At 40.6% G+C, this 14,426-nt stretch overlaps 1 protein-coding gene across 2 annotated transcripts in view; it reads right to left on the bottom strand.

Annotated features, from left to right (window-relative positions):
• Positions 1 to 750: 750 nt before the first annotated feature.
• Positions 751 to 14,426, bottom strand: part of GTF2F2 (general transcription factor IIF subunit 2) — a 170,336-nt gene continuing 156,660 nt past the window's right edge. The window contains exon 8 of one of the 2 annotated variants that reach the window (XM_025364650.1): positions 751 to 2,218. In XM_025364650.1, the coding sequence (XP_025220435.1) occupies positions 2,189 to 2,218 (30 nt within the window). In that variant the 3' untranslated portion in view covers positions 751 to 2,188. The remainder of the gene's footprint in view (positions 2,219 to 14,426) is intronic. The other variant, XM_025364649.1, reaches the window with a different exon arrangement.

Genomic DNA, 14,426 nt, shown 5'->3' with positions numbered 1-14,426 from the left:
GGTGGGTAGATCACTTGAGGTCAGGAGTTCGAGACCAGCCTGGCCAACATGGTGAAACCCCGTCTCTACTAAAAATACAAACTTTAGCTGGCCGTGGTGGTGGGTGCCTGTAATCCCAGCTGCTTAGAAGGCTGAGGCAGAAGAATCGCTTGAACCTGGGAGACGGAGGTGCCAGTGAGCCAAGATCACACCACTGCACTCCAGCCTGGGCAACAGAGAGAGACTCCATCTCGAAAAAAAGCAATTTAAAAAACTTAATCAGAAACAGCATCAGTCTAGCACCTAAATTACGTATCCTACTGAAGAGATAAGTGTTTAAAAGACTCAAGCTCATGCAGTCAGGTGTGCTGAGGTAACAGGGTAAAAGAAGCAGAAGAAACCAGTTTACAAAAAAACCAAAGCACAGCTTCAAATAAGACACAGCTCTGCCCTGGAAACTCTTCTGGCACAGCCACCTCATTCGATATGGTAGGCACTGTCACAAAACAAAAGACATCAGCAGAGGAGACACAAGTCTGTTTCAGGGCAGTACCACATATATAAAAGGTTTTGGGGAAGATCCATGCTATGAACCAAGCACACAGCAGGTATCCAGAATTCCCAGTTCCATATAGATTTATCAGACCATTATCCATGGGCTTCCTGACACCGAGCTTCCAGTCATCAGGAGCTAGAAGGCAATGGGCATACCGCATTTGGTTCCTGTACATAAGACAATTTGAGGTGGGGTGGGGAATGGGAACACCCTCCTTACTCAGAATTGTATTTTCCAGTGTGTACACAAGAATAAAAATCTTCTTAGTGCTGTAACAATCTCAGAATTCTAAAGCTTTGCTTCTAACAGCAAATAATATAAAAATTGCTTTTCTCAATGGATAGATATCTCCTTGCTTTAATTATATAACATTTTCTTCAATTTTTGGCATTTGCTCCTTGTTTATTTTTATTATTTTTTCTCTTTTTTTCCTGCAAACACTATGGCAACTTGAGCATTTGCTGCTTCTTGGTTGCAGCATCCAGGAGCAGCTGACAAAATGAATGAGTGAAAAACAACTTTTCCCTGTGCTTAGTTTACTTAAGCTTCTTTTGTTTGATGGTCTTGATGGTATGATTTTGGATTGCTTAATATATAATAATTTGTGCTAGAAAAAACTAACATATACATGTATTGTTTTCATTAAAAAATTAATTGAAGAGAAAGAGAAAAGCAATATTTTAATGCCCCAGGAATTGAAACTAACCTTTTCTGTCTCGACTGGACCCCTACATCCCTCTTTTGATTTGCTGGTATCATTTGCCATGTATTGGTCAATACATGTCTGCTGGGTGAGCAATAAAATTCTGGGGGCAAGCCAGTTTTGAGAAGTTTATAATCTGACTGGGGGAGACATATCTTGAAATTTTGGAAAGATATTTTACTTCTAATTATCTTAAAAGCAAACAAAAGAAACATCAATTGACCATGATTCTGCACATTTCTCACCTCAGTATCACTACGGTAAAACAAGCTAATCACAAACACTGCCATTTCACTACAAACTTAAATGCTCTCCTTTTATTAACGTTGAGTATGAACACGAAACATGATCACCTGTTTAAAAGAAAAACACCGCTTTGTTCTTCGACAATTTCAAAATAAGGAACTTTGGCTTTTTATTCCTTTTAAGAGTTTCCGTAGTTGACTGTTTTTTTCTTGCTATACAATTCTCCTTGGATCTGTATTACCTCAGCTCCTCAGATCCAGCAAGGGTAGAGAGTTCTCATTTAAAAAACATTTCCTAATTGTACACATTAAAAGCTAATATTTAAGAAAAACCCTCTTAATCCTCCAACCCCTATTCCTATTGTGAGTAATCTGGTTTAATACAAGTTAAGTCTATAAATAAATTTGTTCTTTCTCCTCAAAAAAACAGTTAAGAAACTTTACAAGAATTACAGGTTTAAAAAATTTACCGAGAGAAATGAAAGTATTGTCACTTAACCCCTATTAACATACGGTGTTCAAGCCTTCCAGTATCAGCGCCTGTAGCACAGCATCGCCGCTAGCTGTTTCACTAGCATGCTGACTAGGAGGCTTCTCAGTCACTCTTTTCTTCTCCTTGATAGTGTCTGTACTCTGGCTTCAGCTCCCATGTGTTTTTGTGGATCCCTTTTACATTCTGAACACCAATTTCTTTTAAGATTTCCTTCAGGTACACCTAAAACAAAAACAAAACCCCTAACAAATGAGATTATAAAGGCAGGGAACAAAACTTAAAATAAGGTGATATGCCGAAACACATATGCAAGTCATAAAAAGTATGATCCTAAAAGCTCAGCAAGATTTCTCTATAAGGAGGTTCAATAAACTGCCTCTTGATTCTACAGTGCGATGATAACTGCACTAAATGCACTAAATAACTGCACTAAATATATGATCATGTGCATTAAAGGGGCTGAGAGTCCTGAATGCCAACAACTTAAAAGCTAAAATAAACAACAACGACAACAAAAAACCCCACAAAAAACACTAGATGAAATACACGAAAAAATTACTGGTCCTCACTCAATGTGACACAGTACACCAAGTGTAATCTGCCCTTGAGTTCAACGGACTCAGTTCACAGATTGAAACCAGTAGTTTCAGGAGCAGTAACATATATAAAAAATGAGTAACATTTTTGAGAATATTCTATCAAGAAAGCATATGACAGGTATTCAGAATTCTCAGTTCTCAGATGAGTTCTCAAATTTGTTATTAGGCCACCCACTTAGTTTTTCCTATGTAAGAAGGAGAACTGTTATGTATTTACTACTATTTGTACTTTATCCAAGCTTGCCAACACAGATAAGGGAATAAGAAGTGATAATAAGGCTGGGCTTGGTGGCTCACGCCTGTAATCCCAACACTTTGGGAGGCTGAGGTGGGCGGATCACCTAAGGTCAGGAGTTCGGGACCAACCTGGCCACCATGGTGAAATCTCGTCTCTACTAAAAATACAAAAATTAGCCAGGCATGGTGGTAGGGACCTGTAATCCCAGCTACTAGAGAGGCTGAGGCAGGAGAATCGCTTGAACCCAGAAATTGCAGTGAGCCGAGATTGTGCCATTGCACTCCAGCCTGGGCAGTAAGAACGAAACTCTGTCTAAAAAAAAAAGTGATAAGACATCCCCCAAAACTATCAGGGATGCAGCTTTGTGTTTGGCTTCTCCAAAGAAAACAGTCTGTAGTATGGTGTTTTAGGTCCCTAAAAATTCAATAAACATTTACTAAGCGATTACTATGGTCATGGAAATGATGGCTATTTAAGTGTAATACGAAATTCCACCTTTGCTTGCCAATGCTGAAGGCCAAAAAGCATTCTACAATAAGCTGACCAATATAAATTACAAAATTTCCTTCTCAGAGAAGAAAGATAATAATAATAATTACTATTATTTTGAGACGGAGTTTTGCTCTTATTGCCCAGGCTGGAGTGCAGTGGCATGATCTCGGCTCAATGCAACCTTTGCCTCCCGGGTTCAAGCGATTCTCCTGCCTCAGCCACCTGAGTAGCTGAGATTACAGGTGCATGCCACCATACCCAGCTAATTTTTTGTATTTTTAGTAGAGATAGGGTTTCACCATGCTGGCCAGGCTGGTCTCAAACTCCTGTCCTCAGGTGATCCACCCACTTCGCCCTCCCAAAGTGCTGGGATTACAGGCCTGAGCCACCGCGCCCGGCCAAGATAATTATTTAAAAACGACTCTTTTGTTGTTGTTGCAGAACAAAACAATCCAACAATAATTTGTGTGCGTGTGCTTCAAAGAACCAGTTATGGTATGATGATGACTCATCCCATTGATGGAAGACGTAGTTTTTCTTACTGATTGAAATGAGGCATTAATAAGAAAAATGGCTGAGAAGTTCTTGTCCATATATTTAAGGTAGTGCTCTTCTCTAGCATGGTGCTAGACTACCTGCATCAGAACCTTGTGGGGAGCTTGCTAAATAAGACCGAGCTTGGGCCTACTGAGTCAAAGTCTCTTGGGTTAGGCCCAGGAATCTGCATTTTAACAAGTGCCTAGGTGACTCATGTAACTATATACTAAAGTTCCACCACATCTGGCTTAAGGTTCTTCCAGTTCTGATACTCTAAGATCTTTTGAGTCTTTAGTGTGTTGCTTTGTTCTCTGAGTCTCATAATTGCTGGAGATTACGTGCTACCAACATAATCTAATGCCACTTTACACTGACTGATACAATGCTCTAGAGTTCATAAAGTCCTTTCAGTTACGGGTAGGTTGTCACCTAGAAACATAATAGCTGATTAGTACTGGAACTACACAGAGGTTCCTCCAGGATGGCTTACAGCTCTCTCGGACAGCCTTTCCATTCCAGCAACCAAGCCCCAGCAGGTGGCGGCAATGAACCAAATGAGCCCTGGTTCCCCCAGGCTTGCTTGCCTCCCACACCTTCTACAGTTGGCTTCACTAGCAGACCTGTGTCAATGAGTAAGCATAAAGGCTTGAGATATCCAGGTAATAGAAAATGCAAGTCTGCCACCTGCTATTTCAAATTACATTTAAAAAAACAGGGCGCTGTTCATAAACTACTTTCTAATTGAACAGGATTTATAAATGGAAAATGATTGGTTAGGCACAAATGATTCTCTGTTTAGGTGCCAAGAATGACATCTTTGTAAAATTCCAAAGAATGGTTTATTATGAGACTGGCTAAGATGATGTTGCACAAACAACCATACAATTGTGGATGCACTGCAATGGGTCAAAAATGAAAAGAACAATTGCCAGGAGCATTTTAGCAGCTCCATAGAAAAGAAGCTCTCCTGACTTCAAGACTTGTGTGCTCATTTATAATCTAGGCCCAGAAAATGAAAAGCCTAAAAAGGGTTAAACACAAAATATTAAGAAAGTCTTAAGTGTACAGATTAAGTTGCTTTCATGTCCACCCTCATTTTGGCAATCTAGCAGAATATATGGAATTCTTTTTATATACGAAGGTGTCATTCTTTTTTCTTTTTAACAATAAGAGTGGAATAAGATGATCATGGTCTGTCGTCAATTTCTCAAGCAACAAAATGCAATCAGGGTCACAATGTACTGTGATCAGGGGGTAGGAGACACAAACTTCCTGATTTTTAGGATGTTCTGAACTGCAACCTAAGACCATTTTACTCTAATCAAATAAATTAGCTTGGCAGGGAAGTAGGTACAAAACATTAGCAGAGAAAGTAGTAGTGACAATAGGGAAAAACAAGGTCTCTAAAGGGAAAATCTCTAAAGGGAAGACATGGACAGAGAAGAGAGAGAGGACATGTCCTTCCTCTGTCTAAAATATTCCAATGACTTCCCGCTTTGGGGCTACACATTAAATTCCAAACGCCTTTCAGGCATCCACTCAGGTCTGCCTTCTCCCTTTAGCCTCATCTTCCAACACTCCCCGTTACACATACTTCCCATTTCTGTATCTGCATGCTTCTGGGTTTTTCCCACGTTGTTTCCCTTTCTTGTTATGTTTATCTCCTTTCCTCACATCTGAACCCCTCACTCTTTAAGACTAGGCCCAAACGTTACTTTCTCAGAGAAACTTTCTCTAACAGCCTTCCCTTAGATTTACATTTCACACTGCACAATCTTCGATGGTAGCTCTTATTATATTATAATCCTTTATTTATATGCCTTGCTCTCCTCTTAAATCACATGCTCCTTTTTTTGGGGGGCGGGTAGGGGATGGGGACGGAGTTTCACTCTTGTTGCCCAGGCTGGAGTGCGATGGTGCGATCTTGGCTCACCACAACCTCCGCCTACTGGGTTTAAGCAATTCTCCTGCCTCAGCTTCCCGAGTAGCTGGGATTACAGGCATGTGCCACCACACCTGGCTAATTTTGAGTTTTTAGTAGAGATGGGGTTTCTCCATGTTGGCCAGGCTGGTCTTGAACTCCTGACCTCGTGATCCACTCTCCTCAGCCTCCCAAAGTGCTAGGATTACAGGCATGAGCCACCACGTCTGGCCACATGTTCCTGTTATAGTGCCTGCGTGCACATCACAGAGACTCAGTGTAGTTATGCAAAGTGAATAGGGTGTGCTTAAGACTGACAAAGCAGCTAAGAGGATTGCTGGGTGGTGGTGCGGGATATCACTAAGAAGGTCCATAAAAATAGACCATTCAAATTCTAGTTCATTTTTAGAACTCAAGCCGTGATCTAGTTTGAGAAACAAAAGTTTACTGACTAAACTGTACTACGTGAATTTGAATGTAATTTATTACTAAAATCTGCATTTTAGTGCTAAAATATTGTTGGTGACAAAGCCAAATGAAGAACAGGTTTTAAAGGTTCTACCAGGATTGAAAATTACTTGGTAATCTTATCTCTCTTTTTAACATTCATATATTCACTCAAATATTTATTCCAGCATCTACAATGTGCCAAATAGAATGGTAGACACTCAGCCTCCTTCTCAGAGTTCACAGTTTAAGTTTAGCATAGAGGATGCGGGTAAAGAAAAAGGCACATTAGGCTGGGCGTGGTGGCTCACGCCTGTAATCCCAGCACTTTGGGAGGCTGAGGCGGGTGGATCACCTGAGGTCAGGAATTCAAGACCAGCCGGCCAACAGGGAGAAACCTTGTCTCTACTAAAAATACAAAAATTAGCTGAGTGTGGTAGCAGGCACCTGTAGTCCCAGCTATTTAGGAGGCTGAGGCAGGAGAATCATTTAAACCCGGGAGGTGGAGGTTGCAGTGAGCTGAGATCACACCACTGTACTCCAGCATGGGCAACACAGCAAGGTTCCATCTCAAAAGAAAAAAAAAAAAAAAGAAAAAAAAAGAAAAAGGCATATTGGCAGGTAATTAGAAAATACAATAGAGGCATGTGTACAGGGTATTGTGAGACCACTGAGAAGGAGCACCTAACACAGCCCGCACAGAGATGTTACGTTCTTTGAGGATAGATATTTGCGCATAGAGATGTTACTTTCTTTGAGGATATATATTTGATTATCTGACTTGAATAGCAATTCTGTGTAGAGATCTACAGAAAGGAGTTCTCCTCCTCCTACTTATTCTAAACATTGAGTGACTTTCCAATTAAATCTTCTGTCTAACCATCTGTATTTGAAACAAAGGATTCTAGAAGTGAGTAGATCGCCTTTATGTCACATAGGATTGGGGATATGTCTCATTACAGACTATGCGCTGAGCTGCAGCACAAGATCTGAAAAAACTGGCTCTGGTCCAGCAATTCTCCTTCAAAAGGATGTGTGGGAGAGAATTTACAGCAAGTCTGAATGCAGAGAAATAAGGGATAGAACATCACAGCTTTCTTGGAAGGAAATGGCAAGGCACATACTTGACCAAAGAGGTCAAGTGATTAGGATGTTTGTTTGCATTTGTGGGTCAAGTTAAAACTGCAGTGGGCAAAAAGCCAGAAGTCCATGGATCCACTTCCTAATTGGCCCCCAAGACTGAGACAAACCTATGTAGAGTCATAAGGCACAGTAGCCTATTATTTTAGTCTTTTGCTCCTTCCTTCCCTCCCTCCACCCCCTACCATTTCTCATATCTTCTTTTCCTCTCCTGCTCTGTCAAACAAATGGAGGACTTAATCTGCATTTCATCTTATCAGGCATTTCAGTGATAAGCATAATAATAAATCAATTATATCTAAATTTGTAGATGTTCATTAAAAACATACACCTTTGACAGGGAGATGATCACCAACGATTTAATGCTTTAAGTAAGTTAACAATATGACCCTGTTAGGGTTCTAGTCACAAAAGCTTCCCAAAATGGTGAGACTGAATATGCAACATGCAAACTTAAACTGATGATGGCACTGATTAATGCAGTCGACAAGGGGAAATGCACTATATGCTTTTTATAAAGTGATCCAACCCCAAGAAGGGCATTATCAATTCTGTGATAATTTCAAAGTATCATTTCATCTTTACATGATTTTTTTGTGAACGACTACAACTCCTTTAAGAGATATCAACAGAACGAAAACTTACTGATGAAGATGTTAGTGACTTCAAGGCACAAAATTCTTCTGTTAAAATATAAACTACACATTAGGAAGAAACTGTGATCAAATGTGATATGGTTTGGATGTGTGTCCTCACCAAAATCTCATATTGAAATGTAATCCCCAGTGTTGGAGGTGAGGCCTGGTGAGAGGTGATTTGATCACGGGTTGGAACTCTCATGAATTAGCACCATCCCTCTGGGTACTGTCCTCACGATAGTGAGTGAGTTCTCCTGCCATCTAGTCGTTTAAAAGTGTGTAGCATGTCCTGCCTCGCTCTCTCACTCCTGCTTTTGCCATGTGACGTGCTTCCACCATGACTGAGTTTCCTGTGGCCTCTCCAGAAGCTGAGCAGATGCCAGTATCATACCGTACAGCCTGCAGAACCATGAGCCAATTAAATCTCTTTTCTTTATAAATTATCCAGTCTTGGGTATTCTGTTACAGCAATGCAAGAATGGCCTAATACAGAAAATGCAATAGACATTTTCACTCACTCACAGGGAAGGTGATGCTAGGAGACTTCTCTGAAACACAGACCATTTCTGCATTTTTCTTCTCCTTTTCTCCTGGTTTCACTTTTTCTTCCCCACTAGATCCTGCCTCCTATCTTCCACTCAGGGTCCCACTGTCTCCATTCCTCCCTGTAAAAACTCTAAGCAGCATACAGATGGGTGACGAAAGGTCACGGTGCAAACCCTACTCCACTTTCCCCCAGCTCTACTTTACTGCTTAATCCAAATCTTGAAAAAGCAATTATTGCGTTAATATTTGTATGCTAGTAAATTATCTCACGTTCGTAACATCTCCTCTGTCTGGCACTGATGAAATGTTTCACGTTTGAATATTGCAGGTAAACAAAATTTACTTTCTTTAGGCCAAAACTTTTAATTTTGTTCAAAGACATGCTTCTAAATTGTATTAGGCTGGGCGTGGTGGCTCATGCCTATAATCCCAGCACTTTGGGAGGCCAAGGTGGGTGGATCACCTGAGGTCAGGAGTTTGAGACCAGCCTGGCCAACATAGCAAAATCCTGCCTCTATTAAAAAAAATACAAAATATTTGCTGGGTGTGGTGGTGGGCACCTGTAATCCAAGCTACTTGGGAAGATGAGGCAGAAGAATCGCTTGAACTCGGGAGGCAGAGGTTGCAGTGAGCCAAGATCATGCCATTGCACCCCAGGATGTGCGATAAGAGCGAGACTCCGCCTCAAAAAAAAAAAAAAATGTCTAGCAGTTCCTCAGAAGGCTAAACAAAGCTACCATGTGACTGAGCAATTCCACTCCCAAGAGATATGAAAACATATATTCACATGGGAATTTGTACACAAATGTTCATAGCACCCTTATTCACAATAGCCCCAAAGTAGAAACAACCCAAACGTCCAACCCAAATGTACCAATGTGTAAACAAAATATGGTATATATACACTATAATATATATTTGCAAACAAAAAGAAATGAAGTACAGTCAGCCTTCCATATTCTTGGGTTACACATCCACGGATTCAACCAATGGCAGATCAAAAATATTCTGATTCTTTTCTTAATGCATCTGTACTGAACATATACAGACATTTTTGGGTCACTATTCCCTAAGCAATATAGTATCACAATTATTTACATAGCATTCACATTGTATTATATATTATAAGTAATCTAAAGATTTAAAGTATACTGGAGGATGCATGTAGGTTATGTATAAACAAAGATGCTGGAGAGGATGTGGAGAAATAGGAACACTTTTACACTGTTGGTGGGACCGTAAACTAGTTCAATGATTGTGGAAGACAGTGTGGCGATTCCTCAAGGATCTAGAACTAGAAATACCATTTGACCCAGCCATCCCATTACTGGGTGTATACCCAAAGGATTATAAGTCATGCTGCTATAAAGACACATGCACACATATGTTTACTGCGGCACTATTCACAATACCAAAGACTTGGAACCAACCCAAATGTCCATCAATGACAGACTGGATTAAAAAATGTGGCATATATACACCATGGAACACTATGCAGCCATAAAAAAGGATGAGTTCATGTCCTTTGTAGGGTCATGGATGAAGCTGGAAACCATCATTCTGAGCAAACTATCCCAAGGACAGAAAACCAAACACCGCATGTTCTCACTCATAGATGGAAACTGAACAATGAGATCACTTGGACACAGGGTGGGGAACATCACACACTGGGGCCTATCATGGGGTTGGGGGAGAGGGGAGGGATAGCATTGGGAGAAATACCTAATGTAAATGATGAATTAATGGGTGCAGCACACCAACATGGCACATGTATACATATGTAACAAACCTGCACATTGTGCACATGTACCCTAGAACTTAAAGTATAATAATAATAAAAAGAAAAAACACCATTTTATATCCAGAACTTGATCATCCTTGGATTTTAGTATTTGCAGAAGGTCTCACAGCCAATCTCTCATGAATACTGAGGACAGCTGTACTGGTATGTGCCACAACATGGATAAAACATAAAAATATTATGTCTAAGTTAAAGAGGCCAGGTTTAAGAGATCACATATCCATACATATTAATGTCCAGAGAAAATCTATAGAGACAGAAAGTAACACTAGTGGTTCCCTGTAGGGGAGAGAAAGGAAATGGAGAAAGGAAATGGAGAAGAGACAGGAGTGACTAGTAATGGGTATGAAGTTTCTTTTTAGGGTGATGGAACTGTTCTAAAATTGATTATGGTGTTGGTTGCACAACTCTATGAATATACTAAAGTCCACTGAACTATACTTTTTTAAAAATTTTTTTTCTTGAGACAGGGTCTCCCTCTCCCAGTCATTCAGGCTGGGGTACACTGGCACGATCCGGGCTCACTGCAACCTCTGCCTCCCAAGTAGCCGGGGACTACAGGCACGCGCCACCATGCCTGGCTAATTTTTCAGTTTTTTTTTGTGGAGACGGGATTTTGCCATGTTGCCCAGGGCTGGTCTCGAACTCCTGGACTCAAGTGATCTGCCTGCTTTAGCTTCCCAAAGTGCTGGGGATTATAGGTATGAACCAACGCATCTGGCCTGAACTTACACACTTTTAAGAAAGTATAAATTGGCCAGGCGCGGTGGCTCACGCCTGTAATCCCAACACTTTAGGTGATCAAGGCGGGCAGATCATGTGGTCAGGAGATCGAGATCATCCTGGCTAATACAGTGAAACCCCATCTCTACTAAAAATACAAAAAAATTGGCTAGGTGTGGTGGCATGCACCTGTAATCCCAGCTACTTGGGAGGCTGAGGCAGGAGAACTGCCTGAACCTGGGAGGCGGAGGTTGCAGTGAGTTGAGATAGCGCTACTGTACTCCAGACTGGGTGACTGAGTGAGACTCCATCTCAAAAAATAAAAATAAAAATATAAAAAAATTTGTGTGTGTGTGTGTGTGTGTGTGTATATATATATAATTTGTACTAAAAATAAAAGGTTTTAAATGGAGAGGAAAAAGGGAGGACACTTCAGCTTATAACAACAGATTAAGATAACTATTTTTATTATCCAATTATCTGGGTAAAGTAATATATCCAATAAACAGTGGCTGGCTCTGTATGTTAATCTATAATTGAATTAGCTGTCTTGGGACATTCCAAAAAGAAGAAATGGCTCTGTAATGCCACAATACAGAACTGAAGAAGGCCAGTGCTGACACTACAAGGTCCTCTGCCAGTTGGTTTATCCTCTGGTATTTGAATCCACCTGCTCAGACAGAGAAATGGGAGGCTTTGAACACCAATTCAAAACCACAGAATAATGTTTTCTTAAATGCAGAGCCCAACACAAAGAAAATTATTTCTTTCCTGAGGGAAATTATTTCCATAGAGGTGGCAAGCCTAAAACCAAGTCTTTCTAGTGTATTCAGGAATTAAATAAAACCATCAGCAGACAGTTAATAAGCTTAAAAATTTTAGCCGGGCATGGTGGCGGGTGCCTATAATCCCAGCTGCTCAGGAGGCTGAGACAGGAGAATCACTTGAACCTGGGAAGTGGAGGCTGCAGTGAGCCGAGATCGTGCCATTGCACTCCAGCCTGGGCCACAGAGCAAGACGCCGTCTCCAAAAAAAAAAAAAAAAAAAGGCATATATATATATATTTTACCTCTCTTTAAAATCAAGCCGGACTGGAAGGATGGTATGGAGATTTTATTGGTAAGGGCATTTTTCAGAAAATATAATTTTTGTGGCCTACTGCTTAATTAAAAATTCAATGTAAATTCTATATACAAATAAATACCAAACTTTGTTTACTGGGTACCTATCCCAGATACTGCTCTTATCCATGTAATAATATCTTACATAAAATTCTGACTCATTTGTTTATATTACTAAATTCACCCCAAATTTCAACTCATTCAGGATGAGGTAAAAAGTGAACAAGGGCCAAATGCTGTGGCTCATGCTTGCAATCCCAGCAATTCTGGAGGCTGAGGCAGGAGGACTGCTTGAGGCCAGCAGTTCAAGACCACAGCAAGCAACATAGTAAGACTCTGTCTCCACAAAAATTTTTTAGAAACTTAGCCAGGTGTGGGCCGGGCATGGTGGCTCATGTCTGTAATCCCGGTACTTTGGGAGGCAGAGGTGGGTAGATCACGAGGTCAGGAGTTCAGGACCAGCCTGGCCAAGATGGTGAAACCCCGTCTCTACTTAAAAAATAAGAAAATTAGCCAGGCGTGGTGGCAGGTGCCTGTAATTCCAGCTACTCGGGAGGCTGAGGCAGAGAACTGCTTGATCCCGGGAGGCGGAGGCTGCAGTGAGCCGAGATTGCGCCACTGCACTCCAGCCTGGGCGACATAGTGACACTCTGTCTCAAAAAAAAAAAAAAAAAAAAAAAAATCAGCCAGGTGTGGTGGGGCATGGCTGTAGTCGTAACTACTCAAGAGGCTGAGGTGGAAGAACTGCTTGAGCCCAAAGGTTGAAGTGACAGTGAGCTATGATCATGTTATGAGCTATGGAGCTATGAGCACTCCAGCCTGGGTCACAGAGCGAGACCCTGTCTCTCTATTATTTATTTATTTTGAGACAGGGTCTCGCTCTGTCACCCAGGCTGGAGTAGAGTGACACAATCTTGGCTTACTGCAAGTTCTGCCTCCTGGGTTCAAGCAATTCTCCTAACCTCAGCCTCCAGAGTAGTTGGGACTACAGGTGTGCACCACCGCTCCCAGCTAATTTTTGCATTTTTTGTAGAGTTGGGGTTTCACTACGTTGTCCAGGCTAGTCTTGAACTCCTGAGCTCAAGCAATCCTCTCACTTCGGCCTCTCAAAGTGCTAGGATTACTCACATGAACCACCTCACCTGTCCAGACCCTGTTTCTAAAAAAAAAAGCCAAAACAAAACCATATAAGAAGTTAAAAGGGGAAATGTTACTGTTCCATAATAAAGTTGGTAGTAGATCATTGATCCTTCTATTAAAATCACTATTCAAAAATAAAGTATTAAAATTTTATAAATGTGATTAAATTTCACCCACTTATAGTCAACATAGTTGACAGTTTATTTTATATCACATTTCATAGTCTAAAACTTTTAATTAAGGCTCTACTTCATAAATTAGCAAATAATTATTTCTTAAAAGCAGTCTTAAAGAGGGCTGTCATTAATCAATATGCTCTGTTGGGAAATTGATTGTCTTTTTTTAAAATATAAAAAAATACATATTTAAAATATAAAAATATAAAAATTTAAAAATAAAAATTTCCAGTTATAGGAAAAATGAAAAGAAAAAAGGAACCAAGTGAATATATGTCAGTGCAAAGCATTATAATAAAAACAGCACTTATTAAGTAGTAGTAAATTTGAGAATAAGCTTCAAACATTAAAAACACCTATTTTTCCTTTTGGAGTAGAAACTGAACTAAGATAAAGCTTAAATTCTACACTCTACATATTCTACATACCTGGTTTAGGATTAATGATGATGATTCTTAATAATATAGAAATTAGAAAGCAGCCTGCCTGATGGGCAGATCACCTGAGGTCAGGAGTTTGAGACCAACCTGGCCAACATGGCAAAACCCCGTCTCTACTAAAAAATACAAATATTAGCCAGGCATGGTGGTGCATGTCTGTAGTCCCACCTACTTGGGGGCGCTGAGGCAGGAGAATTTCTTGAACCCGGGAGGCGGAGGTTGCAGTGAGCTGAGATCGTGCCACTGCACTCAAGCTTGAGGACAGAGCAAGACTCTGTCTCAAGAAAGAAAAAAAAAAAAAAAATTAGCTGGGTGTGGTGGTGGGCGCCTGTAATCCCAGCTACTCGGAAGGCTGAGGCAGAAGAATTGCCTGAACTGGGAGGTGGAGGTTGCAGTGATCCGAGATTGTACCACTGCACTCTAGCCTGGGCAACAGAGCAAGACTATCTCAAAAAAAAATAAAATAAAAATAAAAATAAATAAATAAAATA

Source organism: Theropithecus gelada, chromosome 17, assembly GCF_003255815.1.
Source record: "Theropithecus gelada isolate Dixy chromosome 17, Tgel_1.0, whole genome shotgun sequence".
NCBI classification, from domain to species: domain Eukaryota; kingdom Metazoa; phylum Chordata; class Mammalia; order Primates; family Cercopithecidae; genus Theropithecus; species Theropithecus gelada.
This window is presented reverse-complemented; position numbering and strand designations above follow the sequence as displayed.